Source organism: Helicoverpa armigera, chromosome 24 (assembly GCF_030705265.1).
Source record: "Helicoverpa armigera isolate CAAS_96S chromosome 24, ASM3070526v1, whole genome shotgun sequence".
Classification (NCBI taxonomy): Eukaryota; Metazoa; Arthropoda; class Insecta; order Lepidoptera; family Noctuidae; genus Helicoverpa; species Helicoverpa armigera.
The window spans coordinates 4,085,580-4,108,405 of NC_087143.1; the positions used below are offsets into that span (position 1 = coordinate 4,085,580).

The 22,826-nt window shown below is 35.0% G+C and overlaps 1 protein-coding gene across 1 annotated transcript in view; it reads right to left on the bottom strand.

Moving 5' to 3' along the window:
- Positions 1 to 8,606: 8,606 nt before the first annotated feature.
- Positions 8,607 to 22,826, bottom strand: part of LOC110379298 (uncharacterized) — a 113,715-nt gene continuing 99,495 nt past the window's right edge. The window contains exons 3-8 of the mRNA XM_049850363.2: positions 14,084 to 14,292; positions 13,293 to 13,428; positions 10,620 to 10,753; positions 9,971 to 10,086; positions 9,169 to 9,272; positions 8,607 to 8,761 (exon numbers count right to left, since the gene is read on the bottom strand). Coding sequence (XP_049706320.1) covers positions 8,661 to 8,761; positions 9,169 to 9,272; positions 9,971 to 10,086; positions 10,620 to 10,753; positions 13,293 to 13,428; positions 14,084 to 14,292 — 800 coding nt within the window. The 3' untranslated portion in view covers positions 8,607 to 8,660. The remainder of the gene's footprint in view (positions 8,762 to 9,168; positions 9,273 to 9,970; positions 10,087 to 10,619; positions 10,754 to 13,292; positions 13,429 to 14,083; positions 14,293 to 22,826) is intronic.

The window sequence follows — 22,826 nt, forward strand, 5'->3', positions numbered from 1 at the left end:
GCTTCAAAGAACACACAATTAAACTTTCCAAGTAAAACCTAGACATGAGCACCGGCGTGAGATTCCTTAGTCTCATACAATAATTTATAGTCGAGTCGGTGACTGGATACCATACTAGCATCCTTACTAGAAACTTTAACTTGCACGTTCTTTGGACAGACGGCCAATCCGTTCAGATTTCGGCTGTTTAGGGGGACTTTTAATCCGCAAACTGAACTTACCATACCTGCCCCTTCCTTTCTTTTCAATTCAAAAGAAATAATGTTCGCTACTTACAGACACGCCGCCAATATCATATTTTCACTCGTCGCCAAATGTAGTGTTCGCCCTACCTGTGTCTCTGTAATTACCATCCGATAATTAGGATATCGGCTCGCTTGCCCACATAACGTCTTACCCCCGTGCCACACACTCTCCCGGTTTCCCGCCAACTGGCCATAGAGTATAGTGTGCACTCTCCGCGTCTATGCGACAACGAGACGACAGATATCGGTGATAATACAGTACACTACAATAGGTATTATTTATCATTCTAATCTCAGAATTTAAAAATGTGATGATTGACTAAAAAAGACATGTTTTTCTTCAATTTTAGTTTGAAGAATTTTAGTATAAAAACTAATTTTATTTTGTCAATACGCACAAACGGTGTGTATAGAACTTTGGGTTAATAAACAAAACTGTACACTGAAAAAAATACACGCAACTTATCATTAAATTCTTTATTTAAAGTAAACGACCCAGCATTTCAGCTTGTCAAGCTGCAGAGAGTAGAGAAATATATACTGGATGAAATAAACTGTTCAGTTCTCTCGCACTGTTAATATGAAACTTACCACGGCAGTCGCTCACAACTTGTACCACCCAAAATATGAATCTAAACTCAGTGAACGCCAAATATTTAGTTTCACTATTTGTGTAAGCAAACTGATGTTTCAAATTGTGGTAATAAACATCAGAACCGTAATTTGAATACGGCTGTAAATTAAATTTTGGTTTGGTAACACTTCCTGGTTCGATATAACGGTGTATGGTTATTGGGCTGTGTTATTCAGTGTTCTAGTATGCTGTTTGTGGTTTTCTCTGCTTTTTAGATGAATTTATTAATCGGGACTTGAGCTGGAAGCACTTATAACAACAGGACATATTTGAAGATGCCTTCTGAAGTGAATGCTGGATGTCTACTTCGTGTGTAATGTCTTACTAGTAGTGCCTCATACTCTTAAGTAAATAAAAGTTTGATAAAATGTAAAATAATAAACATGGGTAGGTAAGTCAATTAGCTATAGTGACTAAATAAGCGGTTATCTTCTTCTTCGATCGAATAGAAATATTAATTTTAGGTCCAATATTTCGTTTCGTTTCACTCGTTTCTATGTGGCATGTAATTCTTTCTAAGTACAAGACTTGAAACACAATGGGTTGCTAGAAAGTACCTATTTTTTTTTGTGGTGTAGTATAGCCACTCAAGCGTTCGAGGTGATAACAATCACCAAAAAAATTCTTGCCTTAAGCGTTCATGGTGACTACAGTATCCGAACGACATCGTTCAGTTTAAACGTGTACAGCGCTATAGCCAGGTGGTATTAATATAGTTGATTGATACTAGATGGCGCGTTATTAAATTTGCCATCCGTGAGTTGTGATTTTTTCTGTGCAATGGCAACAATAAATTTATAAAAAAATATATTGAAGTGACAGTTCGTCGTTTTTGACAAGTGACTTTTTTGTGTGTGGAGCTCTTGACAAAAATGTGGTAAGTTTCTTGTTTTATACCTTATTTAGATTGTTATTTTATATCAAAATAAACGTGAAGAAGTTTCCTTTACGAAATATGTATTATTACGACAATTTCAAAACGTTTACATAGTATAATTTAGTTGGAAAAGTTATACGATCACTACACGATCATCGTTTGATACTTTTCTATTGTTTACAGTGTATTCTAATTAGTTATTTTTGTTAAATAAATGCAAAATATACGAGAATCGTTCACTATTAGCACGTTAATGGCCATTTACAAACGAAATACATTGAGATGGGGTCTATAATGACTAAAATGTTAAGACGTTATTCATGATTTTAGTGTTGGTGAGCCGAATCCCCTTGGACCGATCTACTTACAACGTAAATAATGGTTTGTTCACACGGAGCGTTTTATGATCAATTTGGGAATGTTTTGTGGTTTGTAAAAAATGTGGCTTTACTGAGCTTACGCCCTTGCGCATTATAATGTTTGTTTACTGTTTCTTTTTTTTCAGTTTTACAGTGTATTTATTTTACTGTAATACCAATAACCGCTTTCTTTTTTTCTATTTAACATAATAATTTGTATAATAAAAAAGGATATGTAATAAAATTATATAAAAGTAAACGTTTAATTAAAAAAATTAACTAAAAAATTCATTAAAACAACCTCGTCGTGTGAAAACGATATTAGCCGGGCGGCCATCTTGTCACATTTTTACGTCGCCCGAGGCCCAGTGACCGCTTGAGAAACACTTAACTTTGTTTATTTTTTCATGACAGAAAACTAAATATTTATATTAAGATATTGGTATCATTTTAAAGAGTATATCCTGTACTAATATAATAAAAAAACATTGTTACCAGTAACCATTATATTTTTCTTATAAAACTCTGAATAAAAAAAATATACGATTTTTTTTTTGATATCCTCAACTTTATACTTTATTATCATCCTATAATATTAATTAAAGTAATTTACTTTTAATCAAATAAAATTGTCCGTTCTTTTAGCTTTCCGTGAGTATTTTTTATTCGAATCTAGCTATTGTAGTTTTTCAGTAGTCATCGTTTTTGGTGAAAGAGTCGCGCTTGGTCGCAAAAAAGCAATTGACATTTCATGCGCGGACAGGTGAGCCGAGAATCACCGCGCGGCTTGGACGCTTGAGTGGATAGTTTATACACGTAAGTAAATAGGTGTCCAAAATTATTAGGTAATAGTTAAAAGCTGTATTAGGCAAATAGTAGATTAGATATCAACCATTAACGAAATTATTTAACAATGGCCAAATATTACACTTATCTGCAAATATATATCTTCATTTGTGATCGCAGCTGTTGGCACTGAATCTATTAATAAAACAATTACAGCAAAGCTTTTAATGGCCACAGTGAATACATTAAATTTGAGTTAGTTTACATTACTGTATGTGTAATCACTATTATATGTATATACTGCGGTTTTCATTAATGTTTCAGGCTTCACAGGTATGTATTAATAACGTGTGTGAATTGTAACCAGAGAACCTAAATAGTAAATATTATATGACAGTTACAAATTATATTAAATAATTATCTTAAACTTGCAATCGTAATAGTACTAAAATATTGGTATCATAGTTGATTATTCAAATAGGACAAAACAAAATATCAACTTTTCGCATGATTTTTCGATCACTGAAGATAAAAAGAGGAGAAATATTACAATTACCAAATATCAATCTTTAAAAATTATCGAATAAAAATCAAACACTAAAATCGATTAAATCGCACTTTGTAAAATAACCCAGTAACAAGACAGCAGCTTTTGTTAAATTCTTATTTATTTACAAAAAATCAATTGAATAAAAATCGAACAACCGAGTATCGATACCTACACAGACTAATCATACAACTTAATATCAGCAATCGAAATTGCTAAATGGTCGCCGTTTCCACTTGACGGAGGTAACAAACAGTAATAAATTTCATGCGCACTATGCCGGAACTACTATCTCAGTGTGAACGGCCCGGTGCACTATGTCACAACTAGAGATGTGCTAGTCGAGTTGTTGTTCGATTTTTTTTAGTCGATTATAAAGTATCGATATTTAGTTTTTTTGTGGAATAATATTAATATGTGATATATAGATGAATATAAATTTTTCAAGAAGGAGATTAACTCGTGATATTTTACTTTTGAACCAGGAAATGGTATTATTGTCATCATCATTGTTTGTCATCCTTTTAGAAGTTTGGAGTTCAATTACTAAATTGTCAGTAATTCCATAATACTACTTCTACATAGGTATTATACCTACTTATTATTTTTTCAGATGACCAGGTACCTAAAAATCCAATCAAAGTGTTAATGTATTCATACTTCTATAATTATTTTATGCCATTTTTCATACAAGATATCCGTTTCAATCCTAGAACAGCGATTCAATTAAAATCGACTAGAATTTGAGCATCGATGCATCCCCTCACTAAACCCATCTCGATACTAGCATGTCTCTACTTGAAACAAAAGCTGGGAACTCGGTATTTTTAACGATACGCGAAGGTTTTTGTACATGAATTGTATTCGGATGTAGTACAAAGTGACAGGCGTAGAGATAGTCATGTTATAAAAATGTTTCCTCTTTGCTACCAAACTATTTGGAAGCTGAGCCTGATATGCGTAATGTATTTCGTTTTGTGACTGTTTTAGGGTTCCGTAGCCAAAATGGCAAAAACGGAACCCTTATAGTTTCGTCATGTCCGTCTGTCCGTCTGTCCGTCTGTCCGTCTGTCCGTCTGTCACAGCCGATTTACTCGGAAACTATAAGTACTACAGTGATGAAATTTGATGGGAATATGTGTTGTATGAACCGCTACAAAAATATGACACTAAATAGTAAAAAAAAGAATTGGGGGTGGGGCCCCCCATACATGTAACTGAGGGATGAAATTTTTTTTTTCGATGTACATACCCGTGTGGGGTATCAATGGAAAGGTCTTTTAAAATGATATAAAGTTTTCTAAAAAACATTTTTCTTAAAGTGAACGGTTTTTGAGATATCAGCTCTCAAAGTCGTAAAAAGTATGTCCCCCTCTCTATTTTTATAACTACGGGGTATAAAATTCTAAAAAAAATAGAGGTGATGCATGCTAATTAACTCTTTCAACGATTTTTGGTTTGATCAAAGTATCTCTTATAGTTTTTGTTTTTAGAGGGAAAATAAATGCAAAAATTGTTCTTGGTGAATTTTAGTTATAAGCTTTTAAACTGTATCTGAGAATTAAGTGATAGGAATAATACTGAAAACTTAAATCAATTTAAAAAAAAATATTCCATACAGCAAGTGACAACAAAAAATTGGCATCCCAAGCCATTATGAAAAATAAAGCCAGGTGCCAAATGACAAAAGACTCGCAAAAAAAATGGCGTAACAAAATATGGCATGACACTCCAAAACTCAAACAATTAACACGCATCAATCAGAAAATACGAGCAGTTTCCTTAGACCCCATTCAATAACGTACAATTCATCATTTTAAAAAAAGAACGCCCAACCGGCCTGTAGTAAACAATCAATGAATTATTATCAGCCAGTCGCAGGCGCTCGCTCTATTCACTGACGCACTGGCTGGCAATACAAAAAGAAAAATAATGTTCACCTGTGCTATTATTGTTGTGGTGAAAATTCGAAATATGAATTATTCAAAAGGTAGGTACGTAGCATGGAGTACTAAATGACTAGCGGAGGTGCCATAACGGAGAATCTTCCAAGAAAGTAGCGCGCCAAAATGCGGGAGACGAGGAATGTTACTGCCCTTATACGACTTCTTTGTATCCGACCATTTTTTGTAATAGTAAAAGTCGTTTACAGATACAGCCCCAAAGAATCCGAACGCTTCGTTAGTTGACTGTTTTAATCATGCCCATCGTACGTAATTGACATAGAAGAAATGGCCTGACCTACATGCATTATGGCATATCCGCTCATCTTTCCATACTCCGTGGCACGCAGGCACCCAGTGGTCGTGATTTGTTTCCGCGGTTTTATTTCTTCAGAAAAAAATCGAGCTTTCGAATTTAGAACGCAGTATTTTTCTTGGTTATTTTCTTTTAATTGGTCAAGGATTTGGTAACGAAGTGGCTTGCGAGCTTTGTTTATGATTGTTTTCAAATGGGAATATTTAGGAAGATTTTCGGCATGTAAAATTGATTGAAATTATCACATTATAATAATGTGTCAAGAATTATATTTTATTTAAGTATATCCATCGTCATACATTGGCAATATACCTACATACTGCTAAAACCTTCGCTATGAATTATTTTAGGCGTACCTTAAGTAAATACTGCCTTTTAGAACTCGTGGTTATTATAACATTATATAAAGATTTAAATTGTCATTTCGTGTAAACGGTGTACTGGTTTTGGCCTCTTATATAGAAAGCTACTTATATCAGACTTTATCCGTCGTAACACAAAAACTTTTAAACGTCTGTTGAACACTTCTCTTGAAAATATCAGAATATGACGTTGAAATGAGGTCCGTTTTGCAGCCACATTTTTTTTAGACAAGTGTTCAACAGATGTTAAATATTTCTGTAGTTAGACTGTATTTGTCTTCAATAGTCTTTATTAACGCCACTGTGCCTTTTAGAGCAAATTGAGCTATCGGTCCTGCGCCTTATTCTTTTTCAGTTAAACTGCGTCCATGGAGAACAAAATGATTAGATGGTATCCCATGAAGATGTTAGGGGCATAGAGAGTACACCTGTGTTCACGCTAGTTCATGTATAGATACTTAAGTACTTTTCAAAGTGCAAGTAGGATGAAAAATATAGGTAAATTAAATAAAAAATCGTGTATACAATTATTACTTTCTTTATTTTTTATTTCCTGTTTATTTTATTTTATGAATACATTATCAGCTAGAATTATGTTCAATTTAATGCACAATTAGGTGAATATATTGTAGACAAGAATTTAAAAAAAGCTAAAGAAAAATTGAATGTTTATACAGACATGATTACGATAAGTATCAAATTAAAATCATTTTGAATTAAAATTCGCATCAAAATTATACTTACATTAAGTAGTGAAAATAATAATAAGTAGGTATTTATTTTCGTAATAAAGTCTTCATTTTGTCGAATGTTTCATTTAAAAATAAAGTGAAAAAGTTTTTCATAAAAACATATTAATTTCGAAATAGGAATCATATTTAATAAAGATGATATAATTTTTTAAGGTCTTTATGAGACAAATTAAAGACTGGCGAATCATTTTAATATTATATTTTAATTGGAAAATATATTAAGGACACGAACATTCAAGCTAATTTAGGTTATAGTGAAAAGTTCACTTTTCTCAGTTTCTGGGAAATGTAAGTGTGGTTTGTCAGAAAAGTATGAATAAGACAAACTGTAGGATTAGTAGTAGAAGTTACTATTATTTTTTCATTGAATAAAACAATAACCGTCTTACCACAAAAAAACTTTTAAACGTCTGTTGAACACTTGTCTAAAAAAAGCCAGATTATGACCTTGCAATATGGTCCATTTTACAGCCATACCTTTTTAGACAAGTGTTCAACAGACGTTTAAGTTTTGTAGTAAGGATATAGACGTTTGTTGATAGGTAGGTACTTTTTGGAAAAAAAACATAGAAAAAACATTTTCAAGGAAAAAATGTAATAAAGAGATTATTTTTTATTTATTTCGCTTTTGTCTTGCAATCTATAGTTGAATATTATTACAAATCACTCTGTACCTTGCCTCATAATACTTTGTAGTCATGTAGTGTGTAGGTATATTCTTTAGCTTATAATTTGCGATTTTCTAGGGTTAAACAGTTTGTCGAAATAAATAAATCACTTCACACACAAATTCATGGTCTTAAAAACTTTATTACTCTTATCATTTTAAGAATTATTTACAATTAATAATATCGTTTACAATATTTAACATTTTATTTAATGCACCATCAATCTTAAAGTATAGCAAATTAATATTAACTAATAACGTCAACAGCTCGATCTTTTATTTTTAAACACAGCCTTTTAGCTACAATTTTCAATTTATTAAATTCAACACAACAATAATAATTACGTATTTTCTCTATTAAATTTTAACAAATAAATATTTATAAACAGTCTTCAAAATAAACAACACATATTTTTCCAGCTAAATAAAATCTAATTTATTTTACAAAGAAAAATAATCGAGATACATTTACAAAATGTAATTTTAATAAAAGTACAAATATTAAAGATAAAATACAATTATTATTAAAAACAGTATAATTTTATTTTCATTCCCCTCGCATACAATTATTTGGACTAACACCTTATATTTACGAAATATTAACATTATTACGTTTAAAAATGAACATAATTAATAATTTCGTTTGTAAATCACAAACAGTAACTATTATATTTATTTACACAAATTATTCTATATAATCAGTCTATGTTAACAATATTATGTTCTATATAAGTAAGTTATATTCAAGCGCGCATTTTTATTCACGATTACAAAAAAAATATAGTATAATTAATTACAATAAAAATATAATATTAAGTTATAAATAAAATATGGACAATATATTTTACTTTTATAAAAATGCACTCTGTAATATAACCATAACTTTATAATTAGACATTAACTATAAACATCGGAACAATTGAATTACGCTCAATTCCATTTTCAAAATAAAAATAAACAGTTAAAAAATAAAATACCAGGCATCCAAACTATTTCAACTGCCAGAAAAAAAAAAATTGTTCGACAATCAATTTTATAAAAAAAGGAAAAAAAAATACACTTATACGTACTATCTCCATTCATATACCCAAAACCTTTATGTTCAAACCCTGACGTATTAAACGTACTTATTAACGTAATTATTTAGTCTACATAACATGTAAGCGTTACAGCTATCTTATTGACGTCCCGCTGTACCTCTGGAGAAGAAGTTGTAGGAAGAATTGGAGAAGCAACACCATTATAGTAGGTAGGCAGGTTTCTGTCGCAGCTCCTGTGAGAAGAAAAAAGTTACTGTGACTACAAAAATCATTATCCATGTAAAACCTTAAACCTAAAGGTTTCTGAATTGTGATTGTTTTTTAGGGAAAAGTAAGTTGTCAGAACTGGTATAACAAAAAATACACATAAATTGGACTCCTCACCCCTAGGTTATATAATTAAAGAAATAATAGTTAAAATAAAAATATTTAACCTAATAAATAGAACCTAAGAGAGCAGCTGCTTAGCCTTTTCCCAATTTTCTGAGAATCTTTTTGCAGCTTTAGTTTTTACATGAAGCAATAATTTTTCTCATTTCTTCAACCCGAAGTAAGGTCTACACCCAATGGCAGGACAGGTTTTCAGACTTTCTAGTTTATAACGCCCCATTAAAACTAATTAACAACCCAATGTAATTACCTGTAAAACTTCTGCCCAAAGCAGATGCAGGATTTGCGCTCCTCTCACGTAATACTATCGTGTGACTTGTCGACCTCCACACGTCGAAAATTGACGCTTCACACCTGAAACAAAATAATTACATCATTATTAGTTTGTAATAATTCGCGTCATTTTGTCTATTTCTAAGCAATGGTTCACGATAAAAGTCTGGCCAACCCGGCACCACCGGGCCAAAAGAAACCAGTTCTTAGAAACGGCCAAAAACAATAATTACTTATATGCCGGATGAAATACTAGGTCTTTGGTTGGGTATGCAATTATTCGGTTATGAATTGTTCTCTTACAGTATAAACGTAATACTAACTTGTACCATTCCACGAAAAACACTTTAAAGTTCTGCATCTGATCTATCTGTGGTCAGTTGGTTGCCGTCTCTTCAAACTATGAGAAAGTAAGGTCACACACAGAGAGTACACCTGTTTCTGCGGGTACCCAAGCACATTAAGTTGCATTTATTTATTTATTTTTATTTATTAAAAGGTTTACCAACAGCGTCTGTGTAGATAAAGCTTAGAGTACAATTTCTGTTATTACTAGGCCTTAAGGGCTTATTACACTTGACTAAATTCAGTCGTCTAAATGATTCAGTCACTAAATTCAGTCAAATGTAATCGCATTTAGGAAGGTAGTTTTCATTAAATCATTTAGAAACCTAATTAGACAAACCTATTTAGACGACTGAATTTAGTCAAATGTAATAAGCCCTTTACACAGTCGCCAATTACAGGTTAACCAACATTGGTAGGTAGTGTTATCTCACCGTATCATGAGTGTAGGCACTGGGGAATGCACGGCGGCCTCCAACTCGAGCGTTGCTAAGCTGGACGCGTAGCCGTTGCTGAAGTTCAGCACGTGGTTCGCCGTGAATCCGGGCACCTAAAAGAAAAATAGCTTATCAGGTAATACAGAAGGCCCTCTTGGTGATTTATCAGTATGGAATCACCTCCCAAGAACGGGTGTGCGGTTCCAGGTTAGGCAAGTAACTTTTCAAAGTTACATATACAGTATGGGAATAGGAAGGTTCTTTGCTTGCAATATATAGAACTTAAACAAGAATCAATAAAGCCAATATACCAATTGTATTACCGAATTTAGAACTACGGCTTGCCAGGTATATATTTATAGTACTGCCAGAAATGTACTATTTAAAAGGTAAACATGCTAGCAATACATTGAACGAATCAATTTGAAAACCACCTTTTCTCTCCAGCACTGTACTTTCTAAGTATATTTTGAACACTAATATCTGACTAATAAAGGTGAAAGAAAAACATTGAGAGGAAACCTGTCCTTTAAAGTCTGAAATCGAATTGAGCAATCGTGCTGATTAGTTCTCATTCCTAAAAAGCCTAAAAGATGATTATCTCTTTATACTACATACGTATAGATCTTACTCCATCAAAACTCACCATTTGCTCGTTGACGTACCACGTGATGTTGGCAGCGGGTAGAGAAGGTGGTGACGAGCAGTTCGCCCTGATGTGGTCTCCTCCGATGTAGGAGATACGATCTGACGTCACGTTTGGACTTGCTAGAGGCGGTTCTGTAGGAAAATGGTACTTATTAGTCGTTGTGTAGGGTACATTTTTGTTTGCGAATGGTGATATGTTCAATAAATACTAAAGTATTTTTATTTTTCTCAGATAAAATAATAATTGAAGTATATGCTAATTAGAGCTTTTTTTATACAATGCTAAGTTATCTGCTTTCGGATTTAATTCAGTTTGAATATAAATGTCAGTTATTCTGATGTATCCTACTGACAAGTTTTATCAACATTTCTTCAGCAGTTGGCGTGATAGAGTAACAAACACACATCCAAATATTCTTACAAACTTTCGTATTTATAATATGTACTATTGGATACGTAGCGATTTTTGCAACTCAACACAAACCCAAAACAACACGAGCCGGTTTCGATAAAATATTCCGGCTATATACACTCCAAAAGTACAGTGGAGCAATTCCAAAATTAGAACTGGCTAGCGAAAACTCTTTTCTCTTCCATTGAAATCGAACTTTTAGGTTTATTTTTGGCCGACAAAATGCCAGCTGTATTGTGAATATGCAATATTTCAACGAACCTAATAAAAGATTCGGGAAAGGGTAGGTACCGTGGCAGATGGTGTCCGAGCCTCCCTGACTGATAACTGGCCGCTTTTGTTCGTAACTATATCATTTTGAAAGTGGAAGTGTTCCAATCATTTGTGTCAGGCATTTGTTTTTGGTTTGATGAATTATGGATTTTACCATCGCTTCTATAAGCTATCTGTTGTTTTGCAATGAAAGGGTGCGTCCACATCTATGCGAATGTGCCGCGAATGTGCAGCTCGCGAGCCGTTTGCGACCTGCCCGCGAGCTGCGCGCGTGCATTGTTGTTCGTGCGCCGCTTCTGCTTGGCCCGCGCGCAGTTCGCGCGCGACCTAAGCGCCGCACGCGAGCGGCGCGCAGGCGGCGCGCGACGTCTGACATCTTCGATAGTACTGAGCCAATATACGGAACTGTAAGGGCGAGAACTGATTGCGCGCAGATCGCGCGCCGCTCGCGCGCTCTATACGAGCCTTGCATGAGTTGCGCTAAAGAGGCACACCAAACTATTGCAGTGACTGCACGCGCGCAGCTCGGAGACAGCTCGCAATCGGCTCGCGTGCTGCACATTCGCGGCACATTCGCCAGATGTGGACGCACCCAAAGATTGCAGTTTGACATAATTTATATGGACATAATTATTGTATATTAACAGATACCATGGTATACAGAAATCCACCACTAGTCATTCGTATTCATACAAATGGTGCAGAACAATGGTACGCAATAGTAAGCGATTTTTGAATAAATATTTTTATCCAAATCAACGTTTGCACTGTAAATGCCATCCATTTTACAAAAGTACATAAGACAATACCGTTCATCAACGGGTTCGCTGGCATTGTCAGATTAGTAAAAGGGCCTAATTCAACAAAGTAAAACGAAATTAACATTATTAAATAAATAACCCTACCTTTTATTACATGCCTAAAAACTCGACAAATTATTCAGCAGAACTAAGAGTGGAATTTAAAAGAAAATTTGCTTTACAAGACATTAACCCTAAATTTCGCTCTGGTGAGGAAACACTGCAATTTATTTATGTAAATGTTGGACTTTACAATATTTTCCACCGAAATTTTTCAACGGAATGAATTAAAAGTGTACGAGTTTCGCGAACAGCTGGTCGGATTAGGTGTAGGCTTGAAAAATGCGTTGTCTTGAGATATTGCCAAATCCCGGAGCTTATAAAAAGGATCAGAGGAAGAATATTCTGGATTCTGTTTATAAAGTAAACTTAAAAATACGATTAATCGCCTTATTAATTTGAGAATAATAAAGCTAAAAGCAGCTAAAGAAAAACATCTGAATACGAATATTCAATTTTAAGATTATTACTAATTTTCATGAGATATTTTATATTGAGGAATGAGACAGAGAGTTGCTCCGTATAACACTGATTTACTTACTTATCTCTGGTAAGCCTGAAAGCTGGCCCTCATTTAGGTAATTATTATTTTCTGGGCAGACGGGACGACAAATCGCAAGTTTGTGAATGCATGGCCATTTAAAAAGTTGAGAACTAGGGGATAGGACTACAAAATCAAAATCTTTTTATTTCACATAGGCCTTTGCAGGTTCCTATGAAACGTCACACTATTTGCACGGTTCCCAAAAGTTGGTCTCATTGAGAAGAGCCGGCAATAAACTATATAGATACTCTTTTTGCACTCTCAGTCAAAACGTCTATCTTCCGACAACGTTGAGGACCAATTTTTTGACGCGCTTTTTTAGTACAGTTTTAGTTTTGTAGTTAAGTGTATGTATAGGCTTAAGTAAGTCTAACCAAGGAGCATTGGGTTGCCCGGGTAACTGGGTTGAGGAGGTCAGATAGGCAGTCGCTTCGTGTAAAGCACTGGTACTCAGCTGAATCCGGTTAGACTGGAAGCCGACCCCATCATAGTTGGGAAAAGGCTCGGAGGATGATGATATATGTATATTGTATAGGCTTAGTTTTATTTAATTTTAGAGGCTAAGCAGATAAAAAAACTCACCAACTACCACCATCATAGCAGCTTTAATATCTGTATGGAACAGCGGAGCATCTGCAGAAACTTCACACTGGTACTCCCCCGTCAATGTGCGGTCTACTTCAGTTAATACCACTCGGTTTTGGTCTGATGCTGCTACCTGCGAAAATACGATTAGGATTAGATACGACCCTTTTGGATTGGATTAGAAGAATTCTATTAGATACTTTCTTCACTGTTTTATACGTAGTGTTAGATATTTTCTGCGGTTTCACCCATGTCCCGTGGAAACTTCTTTCTATACTCCGACAAAATAGAACCCAATTGAATGTCTAATTTACTATTTAATTTAATTTAATTTAATTTTTAATTTCAAATGTCTAATTTAATTTAATTTGTATGTTCATGTGTTTTTTTTTATTTAATATTGTATAAGTTTCTTTAATTTTAACTGAAGATGATGTATGCATGATGTGTTCTCCTGTAATTGAAGGAGCACAAATCTACAAATAACTTTTTTATAATTACGCATGTAAGGTGTATCCTTTGTTGGAGTTCCTTTTGAATAAAATGTAATGTAGCTTTCTAACAGAAAAAAAATTACAATTCGGTTCAGTACATAGTTTTGGAGCCTTATAGTCCGTTTACTATGATCAGATTCACAGCTGCAACCAGGTCCGATGATAAAGTATGTAACTATAAAGGAAAGAATATTGTAGCTAACCCAGTCTGCGCAGAAGAACTATAAATTGAATATGATGCAAAACAACTATTTCCTGACTATTCATATTATGTAAACAAAAAATAATACTTACATCAACCTTAATCTCAGCTACTGGAAATACTTTAGTCGCAGGAGATTCCTTAGGCACAAAGCGGTAGAACTCGATCATATTCCTGTACCATCGAATGGAGTAGAGCTGTGCACCTTCCAGCTCGTAGGTGCACATTAGTTCTGCGTCGTGGCCGGTTAAAACCGCTTTGGGGACGTGGATGTGTAGAGATTTTAGTGTGTTGACTGTACCTGGGAACAAGGATAAGAGTATGATTAGTAAAGCGATTTGTTAAATAGTGTATTGTTGATAAGCCGATTGTCGGTTACGGCGGTAGTTCTCATATAAGGAAATAAGCCAACTGCGCAGGACATATTATACTGCACAAGCATTTGCGCAGTCACAGGTGCTCTCTCTAATTCTTCACTCTTCAAGAACAGTTGAATGGATTTACGAAGTAATTCAGAGTCTAGTGACCCGTTTAAGGAGTATCTTTTTGTACCATTTGTTTCCTTATTTTCTTTTGCCTCATACGAAAAGCGATTGCTATCATGAATTCGTTTTCAGCCTAGCAAAACTATGCTATAACATGATGTGACATGTGGTTTTATGGTCCCATCAGATGAGTTTATCCATATTTTGTTAAATCCATTTACAAAACTATAACCCATATTTTGGAGTAGTAGAATAATGAACAAAAATATTCCTATCCTTGACAAGAAATACACTTTCATGTAGGAAAAGAACTCAGGATCAGACCGTAATCAATTACCGAAAAATTTTATCTATCGATACAAAAAGTCAGAGATCTTCAAATACACAAAATGTATGAAGGAAAATGACATTGTTGGTCCTATAATGAAGCAAGTCGTAATAGGCAATTTGTTTTCATCGTCACTTTTCTGACACTACGTATAAAAGTTAATAACTTACCTCGGGCACTGACAATGACGAAAAAGCTTCTGTGTTACTTTTTTTTTGTGCCACAGAGTTACAAAAATTTAGACCTACCTTTTCTTTTTAAGGAAACGTTTTTATGTCTGCAACATAAAATATAGAGGTACCGTTTTTTATTTGAGGCTAAGTAACTGTTTTATTATGTTTCCTTTATAAGAAGAATTCTGGTAACAAAACAAAATGTAATTTTTGTTGTAATTGCGTAAAATGTTACATTCTTTTGTTCTTTGCAAATAAAAACGTTTGTAGCCTTATTATCATTTCGAATTACAGATTTAAATTAAAGTTGCGAAACGGTCTGATTCCAGGAACTGAAAATATTAACGTTTTAACAGCATTTACATAAAGATTAATATGTTGGCATTTCGAATTAAATTTAAAATTCCGATTATCGTTGAAATGGCGGTGAGATAAAAAAAGTCCTTTAAATAAGCTTGAAAGTAATAAAATCACACCTCTTTGTACAGAAGAGCTAAGCAGTTTAACACATCAGACTTAAAGATGCAAATTCTACCCAGAGTGTTTCGATCTTTGTAACAGCTCTTGATCAAATAATTCTTTGGTCAATCAAATAGTAAAACAAAACACTATCACCCAATGGATCAAGAAGTGTAAAATAATTTGTACCACGATAAACAGCGATAAAAAGAAGTTAAAAACAAATGAATGAGGACATAAATAGTTCTAAACAGAAAGAATTTGAAACAAAACAACGATAAAACCAGTAATCCTGCTATCTAGAAAACCAAGTTTTCACAAACACCAATTAACCTAGAAACACGTGGTATCTATCCCAAAACTCCACTTTAAAACGTGGTTTAAAAATTTTGCAAAATGCCAAAACATTTCGTTGGTACCAGGAGACCAGTCTTGCAAGGAGGTAACATCATAAGATTTTATGATTTCGCTCGTACAGTACATTTTTACCTTGAATCACGGAGTAAGGAATAAGCGGAGATGCCATAATGGAGGTAGGTCAGACGCCTTCTTTTAGGCCAAATACCAAGGCATGACCAAAACGATCAGTTACGAGTGAACTAACGAGGTGTTGCGTTCTTTGAAACATCCGTCAACGATTTTTGGCATTACAAACAAATGGACATCTTCCAAAGAAAGCGTATATGGGACAGTAACGTTCCTCGTCCCCCGAAGACGCGACATTTTAGCGCGCTACTTTCTTAAGCGATTTTCCGATATGGCACCTCCGCTAGTCATTTTGTTTTTTCCATGCCTTGAACAGTGTTGAAGGTGCGTCAAGTAAATACCCAGTTTATGACAGCTCGTTAGAAGTTTGGCTATAACGCTAAACGACGTCCTTGCTGTTATCGTGGCTTTTTGCTCTCTCCAAATCTGCCACTTAATACTTCTTCAACTTATTATTGCCTGGTAGTTTGCGTCCGTATTTAGTATTGAAATTTATGCGAGGCTGTTAATATTGTAATTGTGATAGATCTGTTTTTCAAGGTTATTTTGCCTCAAAACCGCAAGAATCCAGATAGTAGAATTTGAGAGGTAAATTACGAGAAATTAATGTGTATCGTCTTTGAAGTCTTAAATATCTTTGAAATCACGTATCTTTCCCAAGCTATTTAAAAATGTCTCGATGTCACTATTTTTAATTTAACAAAATTATGTTATTGAAATTTTACATAACCATATTATGTAGAACTTTTTATAAGGGTATAGTTTGACCAGAGTTAAAAGTAGTACCCGCATCGTAATTATATCATACGAAGACAAAATAATATGCTTGCAACGATTTCCGCCCATAATACCATAAGTGATAACATGTGCTTAACCAATGAATTACAGTAGATACCTACCAACAGATTTTTCATCTTTTATCGCCAGCTGCTATGACGAATGGGCCACACATCCACGGTTTTCAGCTCAGGTTTAAGATATTCATATCAGAAATCGCAGTTAAACGTATCCCACATTGAGGCATGATATTTTAAACACGACTTTTATATTCAACATGGTATAGCGCCAAACAGGGCAAACAAAGAGATAAAAGCTTTTTAAATCTCCAAATTTATGGTTTGTTTGTGCAAACGGAATACTATTTGGTAAATCCTAGCGTTTGTGGACCGATATTATTTTAATATGGAGGGTAGGACACATAGTTTATGCCGAATCACGTGTTTGATTACTTTGTGAAGTTTCGGTGGGAGATCGCGTTCCAAAAATTTAGATGGATGAGATTTTTTGTTGCTGTGATTTGTGCTTTTTTGGGAAGATTGTTTTATTCTAATTTTAGCGTTTTGTGCCAAATTATATTTAAACATTTTCCTTATTCTATAGAGATACATAAGCATAAGTGCTCTGATATAGTTATTGAATTGTTGGTTTAATCCCGTCATGGCACCTCGAGAAAGTTGACTTCACTCACAAATAATGTAACTCGACGAGCCAGAGATTAAAAACATGTTTTCCCCTAAATGCTAATATAAGTGTTAATGACAACAATTCATATATTAATCGACAACTCCAAAATCTGTCACCAAAGCAGTTTTAGAGTTTTAGTCACTGCGATTTCGTCCCCATTTCACAGCAAATACTGCTATGATTCGACGTTCTGCCAACGTTCTGCAACTGACAGCTGACGTTGACGTGGTCTAGCTGCCAGTACCAAACTGTCGACAGCAAAGTGCCTTCCTTTAAGCGATCTAAAAACCATTACCAGGGATATTTTTTTGCATTTAGTTTAATCAGCTTTGATGTTCGTAAAAAGGTCAGATGTTGATTACGTTAGAGGTCTGTCTTTGATTCTGGACAATAAAGGTCGTGTTTTATTTTTATTAATGGGAAAACATCAAATGAATTCTCGTCTGTGAGGAGTAGGAAGAAGTGTCGGGTATCGTACTCCAAACTGAATTCAAAAACATTGAGTTCCAAATTAGCAAATGGTAGAATTTCAAAGCTAATATATTATAAGCTATAAACAAAAAACGAATAAATTAAAATCTACCAACCTTCTAAATTTTTCAATGAAGGCAGATAAACTGTTACTAGGCAGTTAAATTTCAATTTATTACGAGTTTGTTGACTGTTGTTTGGATTGAATTAAAAAGTGCCGATTAGTCATTAGGTCCGATTTGTAAAATTATTATTAGTGTAAGATAGTCCATTTATTGAGGATTACTTTGCTATCTGATGAAGTTTTCACGGAACGCAGGTGAAACCTCGAAAAACAGTCAGTCTCAAATAAAGATGAGGCGTACCTATACATACATATATACCTTCACTCCTAACTCGCAGACTCGCCAATATTCAGAGCCATTAAAACAAAATAAAACGGAACGGAACCGGAGCACATTCAGTGATCTGTAAAGAACTGATACGGCGGCAACACTATCGTTTAAATTTACGCGTTTACAATGCGAAATAAATACCGGAACACAGATTAGATAGTGCTGAACAAGTGGATGTAGCGAATGGACAGCTTGGCGATTGTTACTGAGTGTGTAATTTTGCTCTGTGACTTTTTTGGTAATTGATATTTTTTATCATCAAGACCAGAAAAAAAAAATAAAGAATGATTAAAATTTAATATCCTTAACTAAATAAAAAAAAATACGACATAAAAACATTGAATGTTTTTTTATTGAGCCTATGTTGTCCCACTGCTGGGCAAAGGCCTCCCCCATATCTTTCCATCTTTCCCTTTCGGTCGAAAAAAAATTGAAAGACCTAATTTTCAAATCACTTGATAATATAGCTAGAGGTTTCTCTCGACTTAAAAGGCACGGCCATTTCATGCGCTGATGAGTAATTCGCAGAAGTCTAATCAGCGTTGATATGAGCTAATGATCCTTTTTCTAGGAAATCTCAGAATCTGATGTCGACCTATTTAATGTGCTGTCAGCTAAAATTCCTATTTAATGTAGAATACTAATATTATATATCATCATTTGCCGAGCGTCTGTTAATGTCATCATTAGTTCGATAATTTGAAAATAGTGATGTAACCCTAGTTAAAGTACTTTGCAGTAATACTTGGTTCCGCACTCTAATAAAACTTATTACTTATCATTCTGTGCTATGCGCTTTTATATAAGCGCAGCATAGATTCTATGTCATCGGGGTATATAGAAAAAGACTGCACTTAATGTTAATAAACAGAAATAAATGACACACAACAATCCCATTAAACCCCCAAATTGATATCATCCGCTTTTCCTCAAACTCTCATTAAAAAAAAGTTCGAAACACCGTCATTCAATTCTCACGTATCTTTAACGAAGCACCGTACGTCCGACAATGCGCTGACACACTCTCCGTCAGTTTTAACGAATGGAAACAAAACACAGCCGATACGAACCGTGGGCTCAAAAGTGGAAAACCAATTTCACTTCCCCGTCCAACCGAAACTCGTTTGACACAAGTTTTAAAATAAAAACTATGGACGCCTGAATACGTTTTCAATCACGATTTCGGATGTTAGCCAAAGGGAGTGGAAGCGGTGGAATGTTGGGGACTCTTGTACTATTTGTTTTTTGTTTGAACTTTTGTTGTGTGCGTGCACGCAACGGATTTTGCTGGGCTTGTCAGCGAGTGGCGATATGTCCAGTCCAGTGATTAAAGGTTTAGTTCAATTGCAGGGGAGAATAGATCTCGTCTCGAATTTTTAAGGTCTAATTTTCTTTGTAACTATTTGTCTAAGTTATGTAGGTATCATTCACATTAACAATTAGGCTTTGTTTGACTACTGTTGAATTTATGTCCATTAAATGTGTTAGAGAAATCATAGTTTCGAAAGTCGCAATACTAATTGGTATATTGGTTAAGCCACATTATATTATACCTACCTATCATTTTATTGATGTCTTCTGGGTTTAAAAATAACTCGCAATTTACTTTATTACGTTCATACTATTCTCACATACATGAGGAATTTCTCTTATACCATAATGATTTCGCAAAATTTCAACGTTCCCTCTTCTAAATATACATACCTACATACACATATTATATGTAGCTGAATTCTGCGGTAATAATATGCAATAAACTCCCCTAAATAGCTGAATATATAATTCCGAGCCATTTAACCGACCGCGGAGGTAATGTGAGGGGTTCCTTGATTCGAATTAATGTTTGTATATGTGTGAGTTCAAGTATAGTCAAAACGAGAGAAAATTTTCTGTTATCGAGTGATTTGAGAATTGGGGCTCGATTTTTTTTTAGCTACTTAAATTATACTTATATTATAAATAAATTCGTCATGATTGATTAAGCGCTTGCTGATGACCAATTAATGACCGATTTATAATATTACTTGTATCGTTTTGCCTAGTGCCTATTATGTTGAAAATCATCATCATCATCATCTCAGCCATAGGACTTCCACTGCTGAACATAGGCCTCCCCCTTAGATCTCCACAGATACCTGTTGGAGGCGACCTGCATCCAGCGTCTTCCGGCGACCTTTATAAGGTTGTCTGTTGTAAATACAGGTTAATAATAGACTGTATACTAACGAGACTAAAATACAAGAAAAATAATAAACTTCAGCAGCATATTACCCTTTATTATTTCAGTCGGCAAGTGGAGTTATAAAAACATCGATAGCTTGCTTCGCCCCGATATTGTTTTCAATAAAAACAGGAAAACCTAAGGCGAAAGTTCTAACAGTAAAAAGGGGTAAAAACCGGTAATTGTGCAACGCAGATCATGTTTCTTTATTGCATTTTTTGCTATGTATTTCTTTGAACGGGTTTTCAAAAAACTGTAATGGATTTTTATTAAAGTTTCTTTTGGTATATCGTAGGTTTATTTGTCGGTTTTATTATAAGCGTTCCTATTTTTTTCCAAATACATAGTTTTTTATATATATTTTTATACTAGCTGTTGCCCGCGACTTCGTCTGCGTGGGCGGTTTCGAATTGTTAAAATACTACTTATGCCGTAGGTGTATTCTTTTACATAACAGTATAATTAGGATTACTACTTAACAGCAGCACGGGTTGATCAATCAAGGTGGTGTTGACGATGTGTGGCTATTTATCTAAACAAAAGAAGTAAACTTTGTGACGTTGTGGAAATCTCTGGATCTAGTCAACCGATTCGGAAAATTATTACGTAATTCTCACAGGAAACAAAGGTCTGACAAAGCTGTCACTTGTACATTTTCGGCAGCAGCTGCGACAAATCAGGAGCCAGAAAGTCTGTCAAACAGTTTTACTTACCATGGATAACGTGGTGTCTAGTTCACTGGGTTGAAGAGATCAGATAGGCATTCCAAGTAAATATTGGTACTCAAACAGATTCGGTTTGACTGGAAGCCAACACCCACATAATTTGGGAATAGCTGGGTGGATGATGACTGAGTCATCAGGCAAGCGCATAGTTTCACTACTTGTATTTCGGGGATTTTCTGTGCACTCACTCACTATGTTTGTTGGAATTCCACCGAAATGTTTGCATTTATCGTTTAAAGTCATAGATGGAGTTGTGAATTTTTTCATAAACAAATTGAGCTGGGGTTTTATTTTAGCTAATCTTCCATTACCTAATGTGGCGGCCTAAACGCAACTTACTTAGTTCACGATCAGGCAAAGTGTACGTCCGAGAGTGAGTCCAATTCTTGTGTTGCCTGCAGTTCTTCAAAGATTTTCAAAATGTACGCTCGCCATTTGTCATTTCTTGGTGGAGCCAGCTAATCAGAAGAAACATAAGTGCTGTGTATACTGTGGTGTTATTGTGGTTTCTGAAAATGTATTCAATTAACCAACGATGAATATAATTCTTAGCAGGCCGACTCTTTTGACTTCTCGAAAATCATAACGTTGGTTTTTGTGCAATGCACAAACGGAAATTCGATTTATTACACATTCGATATTCACACTTCTACAGAATTGATGTAAAAAGGTTCGACAGTGGACTATAGTAGCGTAGTTAAACTAACTGAAACAATCTTAGTGATCCTTCAATAAAGTTAGAGAAGCGGGTGTGCATGATGAACACTAAGAGTTAGTAAATACGTGATGAATACGACCAAGTCCCTGCGACCTGGCCTGGGCATTTGCAACACGTTGCAAGGCATCCTGGAAAGTTGCGTAATTCTCAGCCCTCAGTTTGAGCAGCGTGAGGGAGTGTCAGGCTTTGGCCCAGGCCCCCCAAACCCCTGTCAGGCGTGGGCCTCACAAGGGTTTGCTGAATCTCCTTGAGGGGCGCGTGAAATAACGGGTCTCCTAGAAGCAGGAAGGTCGATGACCCACTCAAAACTAATCGCTCACGCCTACGGTGGCCGGGAGTCGTCTCTTGACATCCGGCTTTCGTGGTGTCTTACCGCAGTGGCTGGGATGAGAGTCGGGAATTTTCAGTCGCTTCGCCGCCTCATTCTTTGTTATCCCATTTCTTCTCGCCCCAGACCATGGTTTAAACCAGGGCTGGGTGCGATAGGTCGCACAGTCCGCACAGTGGTGACACCCGGGCGCCACCTCCATGAGATCAGAGTTGGGAATGTAGGTTTGCAAAAAAATAATAGTACATTTAGCGAAAACACGTTTGATAGCAATTCTGTCTTTGTAACTGAATGCTATCAATGATATGAACGTAGTTATGTAAAAGGTGTTTTTTTTAGACTCAGTCCGTAACTGTTCGTAATCACGAACAGTCACAGTCAGACCCACGGACTGAGTCTAAAAAAACTGATCACATGTATGCGTGTATTTGTGATCAGAAATTGAAATCAAGTATGTCTCTGGCTTGCGACGCGTAATTTGTACGTTTTCAGGGGCTATAAAGCATTTTACGTGCTTATTGTATTAAATCGAGAAACCTCTCATTTCTTTAATCTGCACTTTGTGTCTGAGCTTGTTTCTAC